The sequence below is a fragment of the Cololabis saira genome, chromosome 3 (assembly GCF_033807715.1).
Source record: "Cololabis saira isolate AMF1-May2022 chromosome 3, fColSai1.1, whole genome shotgun sequence".
NCBI lineage: Eukaryota > Metazoa > Chordata > Actinopteri > Beloniformes > Belonidae > Cololabis > Cololabis saira.
In genome coordinates this window covers 22901014-22922824 of record NC_084589.1, presented here as the reverse complement: position 1 = coordinate 22922824, position 21811 = coordinate 22901014, and the positions used below count along the sequence as shown (strand labels likewise).

Sequence of the window (21811 nt, the reverse complement as noted above, 5' to 3'; positions counted from 1 at the left end):
TTCCGTAATTTTACTGTATATTTAAAGTATACTCTCTTTTTCTTCCCTTAGCTATAAACATTCAGTGTTGTGATCAGGCTGCATGGTCCAATTAAGATAATTTCTTAAAAATGCTAAAATTCATGGCTGTATGAATGTGAAAAACAAACCTAGTTACAATGACTCATAAATACTGGACTGCTTATGTTGCAGTTTTGTGAAAAAGATGTAAGATGAGGATATTTTTTTTAAAGAAATGTCTTGTAAATTAGATTTATTTAGTCATAATTTGTAAGAAATTCTACAAGTACACTAAATCACAACATAAACCAAACTTTCAGCTTTAATTTCATTTATTGTTTTTTTTCTTGAGAAAAAAATAAATTTCAGCAGTTTAAGCACCCCTCCCCCATGAAAAAGTTCACATTTTTTTAATTAAAATTATATAAAAAAAAAAAAAAGAAAAAAAAAAAAGGTAGGCCTATTCACACTACAATACCAGAATGTAACATTTTCCCAAGTTCTTGTAAGTTTTATTAGTGGTTCACATATGCGGGTCTTACAATTATAAGCCTGAGTACCAGGTGGTTTAATACACTGTAAAGTGTATTAAACCACCTGGTACTCAGGTGTGCCGTTGCCCCGTGGCTCAGGTAAACTCCAGCTTTCCTCCAGCTTCTCCTGCCCGTCTGTCAGCACGCTGGAGCCAGCGGAGAGGTTTTCTGATTCTCTAATCAGATTAATTTGTAACAAACAAAACCTGAGGTAACTGACACATCATTCTTCAAATCATTACCACCCCATCCAGCAGAAAAAAAAAAGGTACAACTTGATTACCATTTCTTTTCAAAATACTGAATCATTCCCTATTTCAAGTCACAGCACACGGCTTTATGGAAAACACTGCCAATGAGTAACTTTCTCCCGTAGGTAGCAGCCACGGAGGAGCCGCTGATGACTTCACCATCATCCAGATACACCTGAGTCACCACCGGCTGATCAGAATGAATGTTCTGGATTCGGATGACCTGTAGACATATACATAATCATGAAGAAGAAACAACAGTAGATGGAAGACAACACATTGATCTGATTTTCATGAAGAAGAGACAAACCTCCGATCCAGGCGGGTCTTTGGGGTCAAACATAAAAAGCTTCCGTGCGTTAGTGTGACAGCCCACCCAAAGGTCACCGGTTCCAGGGTCAACCTCGATATTATCAGAGAGCGAACCCACAGCCACAGACTGTTGAGGTGTCATAGACAAAGTTATTACTCTACTCACCACAAAGCATGTTGATTCACTTCAATTGAAATTCTGGCATTTCATCATTTCACCATTTTTACTTAAATATTGAAAATATTACAGTTTATCAATACCACAGCTTAATGGTAACACTGGTTACGTTTAGTACATATGGCAGTATGTTAAACTTGAAATAATTTTACCAAGTTAAAGATTTTGAAACAAAGCAGCGTAACAATACTTCACTTGACTGATTAGATGCTGGTTTGGCTTTTATCCCATGGAGGGAAACATTTTTCTACTGTCATTTAAAACAAGTACAAATACAAAATATGTGATGAATATCTTTATTGATAATGAACCACATGCGAACACCTTTGGAATCTCTACTGCATGGCCAAAAAAGGTTACTTCAGCTTGTTAAATGGGTTAAAACCTCTCATCAGAATGTACTGCCTCAGTCTCAGCAGGATAAATCTGTCACTCTGTTTCAGACGGGTCACATTATTGCTCAGCACCAAGCAAACAAAAAAACAAACACACGCTGATTGATGCAAATACATAAATTTGATTAAAAACTGGCAAACAAATCATTCTGAAAACTGTAAGGATAAAAGTGAACTGCCATCCTTGAGGAAGAAATCTTCTTTAGGCTTTTCCCTACGGGGAATATGATTGTCAAAAAGACATTGAAATATTGGAGGTTAATTAAGCATTTTGCAAAATCTAATCAAAATAATTCAACAGAATCAATTTTAAAGTAAGGGCATGCAACCACTCAAGACCGTCACTGATTGCATATAGGTTTCTAATAGAAATAAAATAAGCAGTCTAACCTGTTTTTATTTTTATTTATTCTTTTTTTTTTTCTTTAAATTGCATGTTAAGACAAGGAGATGGAGAAACAACATCTTGTGTTTTTTTTACATACAGCAAATTGACAACAAATAAACCTTTGAATCTTTCATGAGGTACAGTATAGGGGCCAAACCTTTCTAATCCCTTTATAAAGCACTTGGAGTTGCTTATGTGTATAAAATGTACGATGCAAATAAAGTTACATTACCTTGCATAAACAGCTGTATAGTGTTAAACAATTATCAGGGAAGCTGATTTAAGAGAAAGAAGAAAAAAAAAACATCACTATACTTGGGAGCATTAATATTTCTGTCTGGAGCAGTGCTATAAGGTCAGGTGGTCTGGTGAGTCCAGATTGACCCTGTTCCTGAGTCAGGGATGCGCCAGTGTAAGAAGAGAAGTAGATGAAAGCCCATTTTGGCTACTGCTTTATGGCCATGGTGGGGTAGGCTAGTATTTGGTCATCTGGGGATCGTATTATGATCTGCGGTACTTAGAGTTGCTCAGGTTGCTCACCGTGAGGTCAGGTGAGAATCTGAATACACTGAATTACCAGGTTTTACATTTGATTTATATTTCTTCCTCCCAGGCATATTCCAAGATGATACCATCATCAGACTGAGACGGTGAAAGAGTGGTTCAGGAAGCATTCTCGTATGGAAAAGCCGTCACAGAGGCCAGAGCCCAGCCCTCTGCATGAATGCTCTTTACGGTTCAAGATATTTGCAAAATAAGTACATTTTGCAACTCCAAACAGAAAATACAGGTGTGGCAATTAATACACCATGAAAATAATGCCATGGTAAATGGGTACTCAGTGTCTCCCAACCTGGGGTCGGGCCCCCCCTGGGGGGGCGCCAGAGATCTCTGGGGGGGCGCGAAACTTCTTTGAGAATATGCAGTTGTAAAAATTATATTTGCACATGTTAAATAAATAAAAAAAATCATAACAAACCTAATGGAATACTGTAATCCAAGTCTGTATAAATCCACTTAGAAATATAAGTTATTTATCAGGATAAAAACTTAAAAACGTATTATTATATAATTATTCAACATTCAATCATACTACTACTCAGACAGGTTGTTAAAGGAAAAATGTTAAAAAATGTTGCTCTCATATTAAAAGAGAAATTTTTCAGAAATCATTTTATGTCCTTGCAATTATTTTTTGTGCGTATTTTATACATTGGTGACACAAAAGGAAGGTGAGAAAAACAAAGTACAGGGTAAGCCAAAGAGAAATGTATAAAAAAAACATAATTAATTTTTACATTTTTACAATTAAAGGTTTGTAACGAATAACTTTACTCTTTTGCTGCTAGTACGCACGGGTCGGGGGGCCCGGCTGGACATAGACACAAGTACGGGGGGCTCCATGGAAAAAAGGTTGGGAACCACTGCTCTAATTAACGCTTATGGTAGTCTCTAAAAAGAGTTAAACCTTTTCTTTTTTTGGACAGGCATGTACAGTAATACACTAATAAAATTAACTATATGTTTTTAACTGAAACTTGGCTGAGCACGGATGGACCAGTAGCTCTTATTGAGGCCTCGCCCCAAACCATCACTTTTCATTTTCATCCAGGTCTAAATAAAGAGGCGAGGGTCCAGCAACAATCCTCTCAACATGTTTTGATTGCAAACCAATTCAATTTGATCACTAGAAATCTTTTGATTACTATTCTTTTATTTTTAGTAACCCTCCTATTCTGTGCATGGTAGTTTATCGTCCACCCAAATGATGCTCTTCTTTTATAAACACAGATTTTTCAGAGCTGCTTTCCATTATACATAATAATAACAATAAGATTATCTTAGGCAACTTTAACATTCAGGTTGACAACCAGTCAGATCAATTTGCTACGACTTTAAGTTTATTAAATTGTATGAATTTTAAACATGTGACTCAGCCCGCTCATATTAAAAAGGCCATAATTAAGACTTAATTCTATCTTATGATCTCCAAATTAATATTTTAGAAGTTTTAGATGTTGGCATATCTGACCATTCATGTATTTTCTTTTGTATTAAATGATTTGATCTTGCAAGATCATTCAGAGCATCTTGTAAGGAAATGATATCTGATGACTGAAGTGGCTCTCTCTTTCACAAAACATCTACAATTGTTTTACCTTCCTCATGTGATTTCATTGTAGATACTTTCAACAATAAATTAATATTAACTCTTGATACAGCCGCGCCATTAAAATTAAGAAAAGACCACTACTAATCAAAAAGCTAAATGAATAAGGTAAATGAATAAGAGACACTTAAAAAGAGTGTAAGAGAGCTGAGAGAAGATGGATAAAAAAAATAACGATTTATTATCAGGTATTCCTTGAAAAAATAGCGAAAATAACACAGCAGTTAAATATGTAACAAGCTCACTCCGCAAAATTAATAAGTGATAGTCTGAACAATCCTATTTTTATTCTCTACAATTCATCGTTTATTCAATCCTGATCCTATGATGTCAGCCAGTGAGCCTTACATTGTTTAATGTGAACATTTTGTAGTCCACTTCACAAATAAAATAGCTACTATTCAGTCAAACCTTATACAATATCAAAACTTTCCAGAAAGCCTTTTTTCACACGTGGAAACACTGAAGAATTTAGTCCTGGTTCATCCTGAGATGCTGATTGAAGTTATCTCTCAAACGAAGACAGCTACATCCTTGTTAGATCCTATCCCTGCATAGTTTTATATTCTTTTATTTTTGTTTTATTGACGATACACTCACAAAAGTAAATTATTCTCTCCAGGTGGATGTGGTCTCAGCTGCTTTCAATACTAGTAAACTAAATGCCTCCATACTTGAAAATTATACACCCGTCTCCAATTTAGCATTTTTAAGAAAAGTTTTAGAAAAGCTTGTTTTTAAATCAGCTTAATTATTATATGAACACTCAGTTTGTTTGAAAAATTCCAATCTGGGTGTCAGAGCAACCACTGTACAAAGACGGCACTTGTAAAAATTGTGAAAGACCTCAGGCTCAATATGAACGAAATATAATTGATACAGTAGATCACGCCATCCTTCTAAACAGACGTCACAGTTTCGTCCGCCTATCTGGAACTGTTTTTCAGTGGTCTTAAGCATCTCTTACTGGCAGAGAATGCTTTAAGTTAGATCAGTTTTCATATTCAAAGCATAAATTGATCTGTGAACTAATTTCTAGAGTCCAAGAAATCAAGTAAAACACCTTGGTCTCATTCTGGACTCAGACCTAAATTTTGATGCCTACATCAAAACTGTCACCAAAAATGCCTTTTATCGCCTGAAAAACATCTGCAGAGTCAGACCGTTTCTCTCTCTCTCTCTCTAGCCAACACAGAGATTTTGGTTCATGCTTTTATTACATACAGACTGTATTATTGTTGTGCTCTTCTTTCGGGTCTTACCAAGAAAAAATATTTCTCAATAACAGTTACTTCAAAATTCAGCAGTATGTTTACTGACAAAAACAAGAAAGAGAGCGCATATTACATAAATTTAAAGGTCTCTGCAGTGGCTACCGGTTTCCCTCAGGATTGATTTTAAGATCATTTTACTAGTTTATAAAACTCTAAATAGTTATTTAATATTTATTTATTTAATTAATAGTTAGTTCTAAATACTTATCGGTCAGGGTTGCTTACATTTCATGACCTTCCTCAGACTCAATTCTTTTTACCGTTCCTATAATCAAAACAAAAACATACTGTGAAGCCTCCTTTTACTATCAGGCCCACGTTTGTGGAGCCATCGACCAGAGGACTGAGCTGAAAGTCTTTGAAAGGCAACTCAAGACTCATCTTTTTAATTTAGCTTTTATGATTCTTAATTTTTTTTTTAAATATTATATATACACGCATATTTATGTATTTATGTGCATAAATGATGATATTGAACATATCGTTTTAACTTTTTTTACTTACATTTACTTTACATTTTTACTTTTATTAATTTGTTTATTTACATATAATTTAAATGTATTTATTTTTTATATTTAAAAAAATTATTTAAAAACATCAAATAAATAGCAAGTACATGTTTAAATTAGGATATAATAGTAATTAAGTAGATCAATTAACATTTTACACACACACACACACACACACACACACACACACACACACACACACACACACACACACACACACACACACACACACACACACACACACACACACACACACACACACACACACACACACACACACACACACACACACACACACACACACACGCTTTGAACAAAATACATCAGTGAAATTTCATAATAGTTAAATTTTACCTTTACTGAGGTCACTGTATTATCTTCTTTCCGCTCCAACACGTGCACATTGTGGTCAAATAAATCTGCCACATAAAGATGCCTATAATGAAATAGAAAAATAAATAAATAAATAGAAAATTAAAATGCAGAATACAAGCATAAATGACTAAGCACATGAACTAGAACATCATTCTTACCTTTTGTCTGGAGACATGTTGATTCCGTTAGCCATGTAATAGCCCTCAGAGACCACTTTTACTTCCTCTGGACTGTAGTACACAACATTGGTCCAAGGCAGAAGGAGAACCATCCCCAGCATTTTTAAGAGCGCATGGGAGAAGTAGCAATCATTGGTGGCATAGAAGCTTTCCCTGCTCACCGCAACAATATCATTTACACTGGAGAAAAAATACAAAATAAATGTTTGAGATGTTACCATCAACCAAATACCCTTTATCAGTCAATTCAACATTTATGTATGCTTGGTGCTATTTAGACTTGTCACCTGTGGAGCAGCTCATGTTTTATGGTTTTCAGATGAACGAGGGAGAGCGTGTCCGCCACATATTTGAACACCTCAACTTGGGTTTTGTATTGAGGATGATTGACAACGAACAGGTACACTGTATTATCTGATAAATGAGGAGAGACAAATAAAACACAAATCCAGCTGAAACTGTGATTTTTAAATAGCAGGCATGTCTATAAAGGAAAAAAAATGACTAATCTACATCAAACAATGATATTAAACTGTAAATATACAATTCGGTCTGTTTAAGGTGTAAACTAGTCTGTTGTGATTGTGTGACATAAAGATTCTAAAATCCTCTGAGTTGACAAAGTCACACCCAAGAACATTTGTAATTACACAACAATACCCCACAGGTAATCCTGCAATGTAGAGCATGTTTAATACTCAACATGCACACACAAGCCCATTTATAGCAAAATATGGAAACTGAAGAGGGTTACTATAATAAGTCACAATGTTTACTAAGATTAAAATCGCTTTTTACCAGAGGGATCAGTGTATGCACTGATGCCGTGTGGGTTGAACAAATCCAAATCAAAGTTCCTTGGCATGCGCAGCTCCACTGGTTTCAGACGAGGATCTTGCAAATCAAGGGTGAAGATTTTCCCAGGATAATCGTTTGTGGTTGGTATTTCCGGAAACTTCAGTCCCTTAAAACATAAATATGAAAATATAATATATGAAATAAGCTATAAAAAAGAAAATTGCACAATAAATTTCACCACACTTAAAAAAAAAAAAAAAAAAAAACATGGTTAGTATCATTATTTGGCAAAACCTTTTAAAGTCAGATATATATGGCATTTTTATCTGGCAGCAGATTTCTTTGTGCATAGCTGTGTGTGAGTGACTGAAGCCTTCACCAGACCTCTCTGACAGTCAGATCTAACATACTTTATTAACGCCTGAAACCCGGATTCTGTCAGAGAGGACTAAAATCCCCAATAGTGAAACAAAAATTGACCCAAATGAGCCAAATTTTTATGTAACCAAAGTTATGTATGTGACCCCGTCAGTTATCATTGCGCTTGTGCTATAAATACTGCATGGTAGACGACGTCTAATCTCAACGATCTTCTCGTGCCAAGGAGGGACCGAGTGACCTGTGTGACTGGCAGTCAATAAATGTATCCTTATTGGTCAATAGGGGCCAAACCACTATAATATTTGTTTACACAAGTTGTACATTATTATTATTACATTTATGTATTTCAAGGGGAACGCAACGTAAAAAAAAACAAAAACTTTTTTCTGTGGCTGTGACCATTAATTTGAGTCTTTAAAAGTAATTTTGAACCAAAAGAAATTCTGATATAACCCAAAATTGTCACATTGTTTTGAAGGGGACTAAAATTTCTAATTCAGTGCAATATTCAAAACTGCAGTACTGTGACATCACAGACCAAACTAGACTTAAATTATTTCAGATTTAATTCAAGGAGTTTCAAAAAATATCGCAACTGCCATTTAGGAATAATAACAATTTGGAGCAAAGTAACTTCCTTTTCAAAGGATCAAAAGTATTTGTACAAAGTGACATAACTACAAATATAACAATCATTTGTGATACTTAGATCCGGTTCAGTCCCAGGTGTTAAATCAACCAATAATTCATCCAAGTATTGACTGATTTGGACATCACAATTCTGACTTTCCTTTCTAGAGGGGCTGTGTCAGACCTTCATGGGAGCTGGCTTCAGTTGTTGGCTGTTTGTGGGGTTTTCTGTCTTCAGTAACTGAAAAGCTTGGTCTGTTTTTGGTTGAGTTTAAGCAACTGACTTGGATATTGAAGAAAATTCCCCTTCTTTGATTTCCAAAAGTCTTGAGTTGCTTTAACAGTATGCCTAGGGTCATTATCCATCTGCAGTGTGAGGTGCCGTCCGACCAGTTTTGCAGAAGTTGGCTGAATGTGAGCTAACTATAACCCTGTACACAGAATTAATCTTACTACTTCTCTTAACAGACACAACTGAGCCCATTCCCATGGCAGCCGTACATACCCATACCATAACACTGCCTCCACCATGTTTGACACATGTTGTGTTAGGCTTTGGATCACGAGCTGTTACTTTCTTACTCCAAACTTTTATCTTTTCATCACTCTGATGCAAGTTTATCTTGGTTTCATCTGTACAATTGTGGTGGAAAATGTAGCCTTGGCCACTTGGATTAAACCAACTACTGAAAGCCATGTTTAATTTAGCCTTGTACAGAGAACAGAGTGTTCAGACTGATACTTTGTCCCTAAAAGATTAGCTCTGTTTATCTGAATTGCAAGGTAGAATCATCGTTATGCTTCCTTTGTTCATTGTCATTTCTACATTGAGATGCCTGATGTATGTTCTTTACCATTTGCATGCAGATGCTTAATTAAATCTACTGAAATCCGTCTCATCTTTCAAGTCTTGTTCTTGGTAACTTAGACGCATTCAGTTTCAGTCTAGATATTCACCTAGTTGGAAAGAACATATTAAAGAGAATTTAATAGGTTTTTCCACAACAATGAATCCTATTCGAGAAAATGGAAGCCTTCTTTTTTCTTTTCTTTTTTTTCTGGCCAAGGTTAATTTGCCTGTTCTTGAACGTTATCAGTGGGTTGCAATGTGTTGTAAAGCCTCTGTATTGACATTAATAAAAGGCATCTCGATTGTAGATTTTGATAATGATACTCTTCCATCATAGTTTTCCAGGTCTTTTGATGTTGAGCTTACTAGCACCCTGTCTCTTTTTAAGGAATTAACCAAACTGTTGATTTGGCCACAACCAAGATTTGAATGATCTTTCTTGTAGATTTATGTTGTTTTCTCAATTATCTTTTCTGATGATTGTCTCCTTCACTGGCAATGAGCTCCCCTTGGACTTCATAGCTTCACAGCTGCCAAATACCAACTCAACACCTGAAAACACCTCCAGACCTTCTACCTTATATATAATATTATAAATAATGTAAAAAAAAAAAATAATAATTTTGAGCCCTTGACAATGGAGGAACGTTGCTTAAAACAGCAGAAATAGCTAAAACCACAAATATCATATTTTGTGAAACATCTTAAATAAAAGCTGAAAGCTTAACCTTTGAGCAAATCTTGAGTGTTTAAACAAAAAAATACTTTTTTCTGCTTTGGAGATTTATTCAATCATGTGGGAATAATGCTGAGTGTATCCTCCATAACGCAACAAAATTACTGAAATAACAGTATAACATCCAAATAATCTATTTACATTGGGATGCAGTTTTAGGTTTTTCCGTTCATTTACGTTTATTATTTATCGTTATATTTTATCGTCTTTCATCTTCTCGCTGTTTTAAAGCTCATTCTTTTATTTGTAAGGACTTCGACCCGTTATGTTGGTTTTTAATGGGCTCTATCAATAAATGTGACCTTTGACCCATCAAGAGTAAGTTTTTTAAATAACTATAATGATATTCTAATGAGCAAATCTGTTTTTTATTGAAGTTTAACTTGCAGAATAGCAGATTTGATTGTGTTAAAACGTACACTTTTAACACTTACAGTGCTGATAAAGGCAAGCCCATTTCCAATGATTGTTATATCCTCAGACCCATGATCTGCAAGAACAAGGTTTTCACTAATAATCATTTTTACAATGTTTTAAAGACCTTCACCACATTTCTCGTGTTCTTTCTTACCCAGATTTTTGAGTGTAACACAGTTGGGTAGATGTTTCTTCTGCACCTCTCTGAAGGCGAGGCTCCTTTTGCTGCAGTTTCAAACACAAAGTTATATTGGAGCAGGAGAAACAAACTTTCCGCTAGAAAAAAAAACCCAAATCGTCCAGACAAAACCGCATCGCTGCGAATGCAGGTGCTTTCTATATACCTCAAATTGACCATCCTTTCTCCAAGGAGAAGCGATAGTGCTGCTATTGCCAACGAGATCTTTCCAAAGGTCCCCATTTTCAGGCCGTGGAGCAGTTTTACCTCAAGATTTAATCTTCTCCAGTTTCACAGCGACAGGAATGCCACCCATGCTGCGTTTGAGACTATCGGACATACGTGAACTCATCTGTTCAAGAATGCTCTCCACCCCTCGGAAGTTGGTACATTTTTGTATTTGTGTTTTGTGTAGTAATTAAAACAAAACAACCAAAAAAAACACTCCACTTGTTTATAATTCCTTGACTTATATATATAATATGCCTGTGGAAATGGTTAATACTACAGCCTGAATTATGGTTCCGCGTTAAATCGACGCAGAGCCTACGCCGTAGGGTACGGCGTACGGTGCGCGTCGCCGCGTACCCTACGCCGTAGTCTGCGTTGGTGTAACGCGGACCATAAATCGGCCTTAATGGTGAAGTTTCCGAATGCAGCATGATTCGGAGTGCGTGTTTCTCGTTTACGACACGCAGTCCCTGCAGTGGGCAAACAAAGCAGCACAAAAAAGACCAGATCAAATGATAAAAACGTAAAATACGGTCAAGGACACATAATGGTGCACAGCAAGGATACGCAAAGTGACTACAAGGGGACAAAAGGATGACAAAAACGAAAAATATGTTGAGTCTCAAAAATGGACCACATTCACATAAGATACAAAAAGACAAACATCAAAGTGACTCTTTTTGGCTCCAAAAATTGCATCCAGTGGCCACAAAGATACACATGATTTACCTTGTGACAGAAACACTAATTTTAAAAAGGAACACAAAATATCCAACCACAAGGGCCAACTTCATGTGCTTCACTTTTTATCCGTAGGACGGCGTGTCTGAGAATCTTGACCTCGAATCTTCAGAGCGCTGTTATAGATGTTTGTACAAGGATTTTATTGAATCTAGATAATTCATTGAGTGTTTCAGCAATTCTTTTTTTGTTTTCAGCGATTGCAGTCTTTGTGGGACAGTTCTGCACAAATGCCCCCCGGCCTGTTACTGAGGCCTGTAAAATGACTTCACAGGCAAACATGCAACAGAATTGCTGTTTAGCCTCTCGATCAGAACAGCTCTTCTGCCCAATGGCAGAAGTCATTTAGTTATAAGAACAATATCAGCCTCTGTTAATCCTGCAGCACGAACAGATCAGCTGCGTCCCGGTTCATGAAAGTTGCGTAGGCCTGTGAAAGCTCAACCACTCACTTTGTAGTCTTCCTGCTCTCGAGGGGAAAAAAAAAAAAAGACACAATGTCCCCTTCACCATAGAAAGGAGAAAATTTGCAACAAAAAAGAACCGCAAGCACCAACGTTGCTCCAGCTCATCAGAATAAAGCACACACAATTAAGTGTTTAGTGCTGTGCTTTGAACTCATTCACGTTCTTGACGCAACCATTCAACAAATGGTATACTCAATAACATGTAGTACCTGCAGAACCCTGTTTAAATTGTTTATTTTTGAAGTTGTTTTCCGTAGGTGATGACTCCTCCCAACATAAAACAAAAGGTTACAAAATTGTCTATGTAATCAAAATCATGTGTAAGAGACTTCATAAAAAACAAACATGGACACATACATACACATACAGAAGTGAAAGTAACATAAAGTTGGCAAACTATTGACCCCGTGAAACTCAGCATTGGGTGCATGCAACCTGACAATAACTGTAGAATATCTACAAAAGTCCAATTAAAGAATGATAGCATCTAACAACTTCAAAACACCAACAACTCCTGCACATTACATTGTGTGCAACCGGCGAGCACTGTTATGTGGGGCAACACCAGATTCCTGACTCTTGTTTTGTGAAGTCGTGTAAAGGTTCACAGTGTAATACAGCAGGATCCCCATCAAACAGCTTCAAGCAAGACTGTATATTTGGAACATACAAAATAAATTTTATTATCCATTCTCTTTATGTCTACATCTTATTAGAATTTCTAGACAATGGCATCGTCAAATAACACACCCAAATGAATTCTAGTAAACCTGACAGGTGCAACAACGTATTTCTGTCAAGCCCAGGTGTCAAAATATAACTGAATGTGAAAAGCAATTTTAAATCTTCTTCTTTGTTATTTTTCAACATAAAAAGGGGAGCCATGGTCCTGGGCCGCAGTGAGAGCTAGGCAGGACATGGTCATGAGCACACGTTAACACAGGTGAGGAAGTGGGTTCAGGGCTGGGCCCCGGTGGCTGCAGGGACTTGTGTGGCCAGAGTATTCGGGGCAGCAATGACAGGTGAGCCGGCGATGTTAGCCAGTGGCTGCGAAGAGGACATTGAGGTGATGCCTGCAAGACACAGAAGGTTCATTACCGACGTGCAAAGATTTGTACATACAAGTCACAGCAATTAATTATATTACTCCCTCTTCAACCACAGCTAAATGCTCATCTCAGATTAGCCTGTGTTGAAAAAAATCGATTTTCCGATTCTAAATCGATTCTCATATTAATTCCTAAAAATCGATTCTTATGTCTAAAGATCGATTTTTTTTCCCCCCCCCCCTCTCTCATCATTTTCGCCAGGTGAACTTTAATCCCAGTAGTCGGACACACAGTTTGTCATGACACTTCTGAAAAATGCCAGGTGCTTCATGGCAATGTGTGTGCGTGTTGACAGAATAAATAAAATAAGCTAAAATGATTTGTTTACTGCATGAACTGTTGCAATTTTTCTTTTTTGCACTTTAAATGGATATTGAAAGGCCTGTTTGAGTTATTTATTTCTTAGTTATTTCACAATAATTATTGTGAAATTATTATTTCACTAGTTATTTTACAGTCATATAATTCAGGCAACAGCTCAAAAAACATTTTAAATAACACTAAGCCAAATCAATATCGAATTGAATCATGATAATCGATTCTGAATATTAAGAATCGTAATCGAATCGATTCTTGACATTTGAATCGATACCCAGCCCTATCTCAGATACCATACCAGAAACCATAATTTTGCACAAAAAGGTGAAGATAAAGATAAACGTGTCACTTTTTAACAAGTCTGTACCTCCGAAAAGGAAAAGATGATGAGGGGACATCTGGAGGAGGATTACTCACCGGCCATCATACTTGAGGAGCTGACTGGAGTGGAACTGGCAGCCATCCCTCCAGGAGTCGCCCCCCTTCCCTGATCTTTAACGATGGGATCTGTGAACGTAAGAGGATGTGAGCTCCTCGTAAAAACCAAATGCATTAGCTGACACATTCCCGCCGCAGTGAAACAGCACACTCAATTGTGGTTTAACACTAAACACTCAAAACACCTAATTATAAAGAAGCAAACTTACAGAAGTAGGGATGATCCATGGCCTCTCTGGCTGTGAGGCGAACTTGATGGTCATAGCGCAGCAGTTTGTCCAGGAAGTCTAGAGCCTCTGTGCTGACTAGGTGTTGGTTCTCACTGTGCACAAACCTCTCCCATCTTTTGCGAGAATGTCTACAGAAAGAGCAAGAAAATTAAACAATTCTGCCACCGGCTGTTGAAGAAACTTACTCAACGACAAAGTGGGGACATAAAAACCCCAACGAGTGGTTCATAAAAGTCAAACCAGCCTTAATGTTTTACCTTCCCAGAATGTCATTGAACCGTGGATCCAATTCAATGTTGTACTTGTCAATGTAGTCATACAGGTCCTCTGTGCCAAGTACTTTTGCAATCCGCACAAGCTGCAAGTTTACAGAAAGGTTCAACAATTAAAGCAAAAGTTATGAATATAAAAATTAACTTTTTTTTTTTTTTAACACCAACAATGCACAAATTACAATTATAACAATATTTTCACATCCATTACTATTAGTCCAAAAACTGGTCATACATTTTTAGGTGCGTGTCAATTTCATCGATTCATCATATTAATAAAAAATGTGAGAACCCTGCAAGATAAAAGGTAGCTAAAGAAGCAACATACTGGTTTCGACAATGTAGTTGGTGCCAGATGAAGGTCACCTCACATCAAACTTCTGGGCGTATGTTCAAGATAGATGTATTCACCAACCGTGACACATTCTTACACCACACATATTCCAAGATAAAAATAATCAATTCAGAAACTCAAAGGAAAAGGGAGGTGGGCGTCTTTCAGCAGATCAAGGTGCGAAAAAGCAGACAGCAGTGTGCAGTTGTTAGTTTCTCCTGTTCCTATCAGTGCACAGTTGCAATTGTTCTCAAACGGTTTCATTAAATGAAATTGAAAAGGAAGAAAAAACCAAAAAACAAGAATATCCAACACCATGGGACAGTCACTGAGACAAACTCAACCAATAAAGAAAATGAATCCAACATTCATTATATGGTCAGGGTGTAAAAAAAACCTAGGCAAGTTAAGAAATTAATTGGGAAGGATCATTTCCAAATATTTGAAAAATCATTAATTCATAGGAAATTAAATAGTTTATGCAACCACTGTCTTGATGTATAACTTTCTTTTTGTGTTTAGCACGTACAGAGAACAGTATAAAAACTGCCGTGTCATTCTTACAGCTAGGAATAATGTAAAGTCATTACAGTGGTAATGCATCACTACTACCACAAGGTAGTACCAAAGCTCTAATGTTTGTCAACTGCCATGGTTCAACAAGACAAGAACATTTCTTAAGGTTACGTTCTGACAAAGTATGTGTGGCATCTGAGCTTAGATGGGACTAAAAATACCAACGACATGTAAATCCAGGTCTGGTTCACCCTCAGCACAAACAGATAGCATATCATAAGTCTGTTGTGCATTGCTATTCAAGATTAAAACACGCCAGATGTCAACAGTGCAGGCGCTGTTGCGTACACTGTACCCTTCCTGGATCCAAGACACAAGCACTTACGGCTTTGGGACATAAAACCCATTTACTTAAGAATTGCAACACAGTGGGAAAGAGAAAATGTGACCGCAAGACTGACTTCTCGATACCACAGAAATCATGCTAGCCATCATTCAGACTCAACTGTGCTAAATGTGATACTGAAGATCCTCGAGCTGCTTCTTACTTATTAAGCCAGCTGGCTGCTCCTGCTCCATCTTTTCATTCCTGATTCTCTCTCCAAACTCCTCACAACAACCAACTTCAAATCGCTGACTATCTCATATGCAACTACACGTAAGAAAACTTGTTCAACTATCCCGTCTCCAAGCGAGAAAGGTTGGGACAGTATCCCCTTTTCATTTAATTATTTATTCAAACAGGTTAAAACAAAAAAAATCTGAATACATAAAATGTATATACCGAAAAAACAAAAAAACCCATAAGCAAATTAAAGAGACAAATCTATATGTAGATAAATATTTCCTGTTTGAAAGGGTGTAGGATGAAGTTTCAAAAAAACTTTGAAGCTTCAAAAAACCCCTCTGTGCATTCCTCTGTCTTTAACCAGCGGAACCATTTGTAAAAGTCATCAGCGCTGACTGAGATCTTGTTCACATATCTTGGTGTGGACCAGATTATATTGCATCACTTTTCAGAAAGTTTGGTCCGCGTTTACAACTGTTGCTTTCCCTCCAGCTGAAACGTTCCACCACAAGCCATGGGACAATGGTCAGTACCATCACTGGTCAATATCTGCCCCGGAGGAGTATCATGTTTCCACGATAACCACTCTAAAGCAAAGCGATAAAAGCACAAAAACACACCAACCACACACACGATGGCCTATATTTTGCTCACAACTGCTCGTGTTACTTTCTACCGCCATGTTGGTGTGCATCATCACAACTCAGTCAGGTAGAGTACAGCCTGTGCTTAGATCAGATTGAGGCTGCGGACCGAACACACCACAAACGGACTGGATCGGAGTTTGCCAAGAGCCAGATAATTCCTTCAGAGATCTCAATATTGCAGCTTTGGTGCGCATCGGAGTACGACTGCTGGGTTCACAGTGACCAAAGTATACCGGACTCTGTCCAGAGTTCTTTTTGGCCAAACCAAATAATGCCAGAGTGAAAACACCCTGAGCACCTGCAGCTCCTGCAGAACTTCCCAACAGCTATTGCCCCATATGGGCTTATGTAGCTCCGTCTTTCGCAGCACATTAACAATTCTATAATACACAACTGCAACATTATCACTAGTCCGCAGTGAACTTTCTTCCTGAACATCAGCCACCAACAGTTTCTTGATTTTATTGCCAGTCTAGTTTCCTGTCGTCTCTTCTTTAGATGTGTCAAGTTCATGAATGACTGCTCTGGTGGATTGTGTTGCTTATGTGCGATTTCACCAACTACAGTATATCTTTCTTCAAGTTACTACAACATCTGGTCAGAACATGCTTAACACTGCTTTGTTTGAGACTCAACACGCTTTAAACGATCATTCTAGGTAAGGATTACTCAAGGTAATCTCACTGGGTGGGCTACTAGGTTGTAAGCCATGCTCGCTTTAGCTTTTGAGATGCATTTAGATAAAGTACCTTAACGCTAAACTAGTGGGTTTTGCCCTTTGAGAGGTTATAAGGATTACAAGTAATGAAGTAAATCTTGCTGTGCGAGTAAAAAAGAGGGGGGGATTATTTGAAAAACTGAGATAATTAGCAATTTTATACAATCATTTTGCATGTGATTCCCATGTTTAAACTACATTTGGATTTCAGGAAAAGTATCCTACCTAATTTGATAACATAAAAGCACGAGTTTAGTTTTATATTCAATGTAATACATTTCCTGTTATGCACGCAAAGATTTCATATAAATTTGAACTCAGACAGCAAAAGGGTTTTGTACTCAATTTGAATTTAAATAAACAAATAAAACTCCACCACACTAATCCTTCATTCAGTGTTGAAAAAAAAAACCCTGGGACAACAAATCAAAGATAGAAATGAGTTAAAACATCTATCCATTTGCCTTATCTGGAATTTGTTTTGTACGAAAATTGTTGGACATTGAATGTCCCAAATTGTCAGGTGGTTTAGAATAAGGCAACTTTTGTGGACTCATTTGGAAAGAAACACTGAAGCAGACATTGAGAATTTGCAATGAGGTCAGTGCCTGGTGCGAGGAAAAACTGGTGCGGCTGTGTAAAACTAAAAATACTGCATATTGTGGAATGTGGGGAATATAAAAAGCAAAAACAGAAAAGGCTCAAACACAGCTCTCTTTTGACTACAAGTCTGATCATATGCACAACAGGTCATTAAAAATGTTAAAAACTAGACTGCTCATACCTGATCATAATTGTCATGACCATGAAAGAAAGGTTCCTTCCTGAAGATCATGCTGGCCAGCATGCAACCCAGACTCCACATGTCCAAGCTGTAGTCATACATCTACAAATAACACAAAAGGAAAAGGCTTGAACTGTTTTCCTTACTTCATTTTATAAAATAGAGAAGAAAAAAACAAACCGAGTTATCCGTACTCCAACAATGTAAATGTTTAACCTCACCTGGTAGTCTACCAGCAGTTCAGGTCCTTTGAAGTACCTGGACGCCACTCTCACGTTGTATTCTTGGTTTGGGTGGTAGAACTCTGCCAAACCCCAGTCGATTAGACGGAGCTGGAAACACAAGATCAGTGTTTCAATAACTGTAAAAAGCTGGCACAGCTGTTGTGAAAGAAGACATGATGCACATGCTAATCGGCTTGTGACAATACCTTTCTGTGTTCATGATCAATCATGACATTGTGTGGCTTGACATCTCTGTGCATTATCCCCATACTGTGGCAGTAATCCAGAGCCTTTTACGTAAAAAAAAAAGGCAACAAGATGTTAAAACTTAAACTCTGGGTCTATATTGTTCTTTCAAGTAGAACAATACTAATAAAGGCTGCTTACCTTTAAGATTTCATACATGTAGAACCGTATGTCAAAATCTGACAAAGTCTGATACAATTGCTGCCAAAGAAAAAAATTCATATTAGTCACATGAAATATATGTACATAATCAAGATTACAAAGTAAAAAAAATACCTTGAAGTCTGTGTTGTTCACATGTTCAAAGACCAGAGCAGGGGTTCGGGACTAAAAAGAAAAAAAAAAAAAAGTACGGTACATTCTGGTTGATACTTGAAAAACTTATTTCAGACCTGACATTTTCAGAGAAAATTGGAATAAAAAATTACCACAGGATCCTTGACGATATCTAACAGTGAGATGATATTTGGGCCACCCCTCAGGTTCTCCAGGATCTTTATTTCTCTCTTGATTTTCTTTTTCTTAACAGGCTGTGAAAAAGGACAGGTTAGTATATCATAGGAAATCTAAAATCAAGCGAAAGAACCATCATTTGTTTATCAACGCAGGTAATCCATTGATTATCTTCATACCTTCAGTATTTTGACGACCACTTTTTCATTGTTTGTGATGTTTATGGCTTCAAAAACTTCACTATATTTGCCTCTTCCTAATTTTCTGACGAGCTGATAGTCATCTTGATTCCTAACAAAAGAAAAAAAGGTTAATAAATACGGCATAAAAACTCAGTAAAAAATGCTAAGATGAACTACCCAACAGCAAAATAAAAAAATCAAATAAAAATCAAATAAAGCCAAAACTTTACCCCCATTCAACAACATGGGACTCGTAGTCCCAGTATTCTCGAGGCCTCTGTGTGTTTACATCAGGGTAAACTCGAGACCGGCTTGGAACAGGGCCAGACATATTCTGCAAAGGATCTTCTCTAAATTTCCTACAAAATGACAGTAAGAGACAATATTTAAAAGATATGAATGAAAATCCTAACTTACTGAGGATTGTTTTTTTCTTTTACACCAACAAAAGGTTAAATATTGTGAATATTTCCCATGTTTGTATACAAAAATATCTTTACAATTAAATCCTTAAATGCAGTTTATATAATTTTTAGGAGGACGGCACCGTACCTGGGGGGTTTACTCCAGGATAATGGTGGCAGATAGAGGGCAGGAGTGGTTGAGATGCTTCTATGGTATTAAAGCTAAAAGTGGCACACAAAACAAACATTAAAGTAAGTAAATGTTTAGACTTTTCTACAATCCTGAGCAACTACTGCACCCTTTTGATGTACAAGTGAGGGGACCCCCCCTCCCCCCTTAAACATGACATTTTGTACTGGATGTTTGAAAAAATGTTAATCACATCCTGCCACTACTCACTAAAGCATAGTTAAAAGAAAAGTAAAAAAAACAAAGACGCAATTAAACCAAACTCTAGCTCATATTGGTAGTGGTTTTCCCCTGATATGATGGCGTATAAAATGGAGAAACCTGGATGTTAAATGGGGGGAATCCACCAGTCTAATCAGGAGGTACAGGGTTCAGTGCGGTCATCACTGGCAGCTGCAACAAATACCCTCCTGTTGGGAGGAGAAGAGGGCAGAAAGTAGGCTGATTAAAATCAATAAGAGTCAATTAAGCAAACATGAGCAAAGTGTGTGAGCTAACGCACGTAATCCAATAAATCCAGTGGAGGTTAACACTCAGAAACACAACCCACGCAGGGGACCAACACGGCCTCCCTGGTGAGGAATTAAACGCAATCTCTTGACCGTTTAATACTTTTATAAAAGACAGACAGACATGTAGATAGACAGACAGACAGACGCTGTGGCGCACGGCCCGCACCCGGCCAGCGTTACACCGACGCAGAGCCTACGCCGTAGGGTACGCGGTGACGCACACCGTACCCGTAGGCTATGTGCGTCGATTTAACGCGGGACCAAAAATCACGCTGCCTAAGCGGCGCGGCTACCCAGTTAGCTCCCAGGCAGCAGAGGGAAAAGCCGGCAGGACCAAGACACAACCTCCCGCTCCCAGTGCGAGGCTGCTACGGGCTGAACTGGGTCGGTTAATGTAAAATAACACCACAACCACCAATATGGTCCCTGTTTCTACCTCTCCACACACCGGGGTTTGTGAATGGAGCTGGTTATTCCGCAGCTAACAGGAGCTAGGCTAGCAGCTACTGAGCAGACTGCTGGCGAGGCAACGCCTTGAAAAAGACTCCCACAAACGCCGCGGTCGGGCGGTAGAGGGGCGCCCAGGGCGAGCCGTCGCTTCCCCGGGGGTTCTTCACACGCAGGGCGCAAGAGACGGGCTCTTAGACGACGTCGATTTGCCGATTAAATAACGCGATTACCTCTCAGCGTTGTGGGGACGTCAATATGGCGATGCTCGGGATGAAGAGCTTAGCGAGAACAGCCTCGCCGCCAGGGGGCGCTCTCTAAGGTTTACAGCCTCCGTGGGGGGATTCAGCTTCCTCTGACACCGACGGCTCTGCTTGAAGGAGACTAGAAAAAGTGCATTTGAACACTGTTTTTCTTTGATTGAAAAAGTGTTTTTTTTTTATTGAAGAGATTTTTTTTTATTAAAAATGTTGTTTTTTTTTTGTTTTTTTTTTAATATCTTTTTATTTCACAATAATTTTCACAATTCACATTTTCACATGCATGATTTCTATTATACCCACATTCCTACCCTCCCCATAATTACCCTAGGGAGAAAAAAAACATACATTAAGGGGGAACAAAATAAAATAAATATAAAAAAATAAATAAATAAATAAATAAAAAAAATATATATATAATGGCAGCAACAGCGATATCAAACTATACATATATCCATACATACATACAAACATACATACATATAAGGCACAAGTTCGAAAATAAAGATACTCATTGGGCCCCTTTTGGAAAAATTATCCAGTTTTTTATCCAACCAAATGTTTTTTTTTTTAAGCAACTTATTTTTTGATTAAATAATAAAGACACAAATGTCCTACTCATAATATGGCCCAAACACAAAACAACACTACTTCAATCAAAAACGTTGCTTCAAACAAAAAATTTCATTTCTATCAAAGAAAACATTTCCACTCACTCATCTCATTTCCAATCAAAGAAAAACAGTGTTCAAATGCATTTTTTGAGTCTCAAATATTTTTTTGCATTCAAACGTAATGTAATGTAAAGTACAGTTTGGGAGTTTGGGAGTAGTATATAAGTAGTATATATATATATATATATATATATATATATATATATATATATATATATATATATATATATATATATATATATATATATAAATATATATACATATATATATATAATTGTGCTTTTATACGAAT

At 37.3% G+C, this 21811-nt stretch overlaps 2 protein-coding genes across 3 annotated transcripts; both read right to left on the bottom strand.

Annotated features, from left to right (window-relative positions):
• Positions 1–331: 331 nt before the first annotated feature.
• Positions 332–10863, bottom strand: LOC133440962 (serum paraoxonase/arylesterase 2-like). The gene is made up of 9 exons (XM_061718311.1): positions 10721–10863; positions 10531–10601; positions 10394–10449; positions 7363–7528; positions 6852–6978; positions 6544–6744; positions 6365–6446; positions 1095–1223; positions 332–1007 (listed from the first exon to the last, which is right to left on the bottom strand). Exons 1-9 carry the CDS (start codon positions 10795–10797, stop codon positions 846–848), a joined length of 1071 nt encoding a protein of 356 aa, XP_061574295.1. The 5' UTR covers positions 10798–10863; the 3' UTR covers positions 332–845.
• Positions 10864–12117: 1254 nt separating this feature from the next.
• LOC133429176 (casein kinase II subunit alpha) lies at positions 12118–20888 on the bottom strand. Of its 2 annotated transcripts, none has more exons than XM_061716607.1 (15): positions 20819–20888; positions 19948–20036; positions 19585–19658; positions 19263–19391; positions 19030–19141; positions 18826–18927; positions 18674–18724; positions 18539–18598; positions 18358–18441; positions 18149–18259; positions 17928–18029; positions 14346–14446; positions 14068–14216; positions 13838–13927; positions 12118–13066 (listed from the first exon to the last, which is right to left on the bottom strand). In XM_061716607.1, exons 4-15 carry the CDS (start codon positions 19361–19363, stop codon positions 12951–12953), a joined length of 1179 nt encoding a protein of 392 aa, XP_061572591.1. In that variant the 5' UTR covers positions 19364–19391; positions 19585–19658; positions 19948–20036; positions 20819–20888; the 3' UTR covers positions 12118–12950. The 2 variants fall into 2 exon arrangements, with proteins under 2 accessions (XP_061572591.1, XP_061572592.1); XM_061716608.1 differs by lacking the exon at positions 20819–20888 and adding an exon at positions 20587–20746.
• Between the last annotated feature and the right edge of the window lie 923 nt (positions 20889–21811).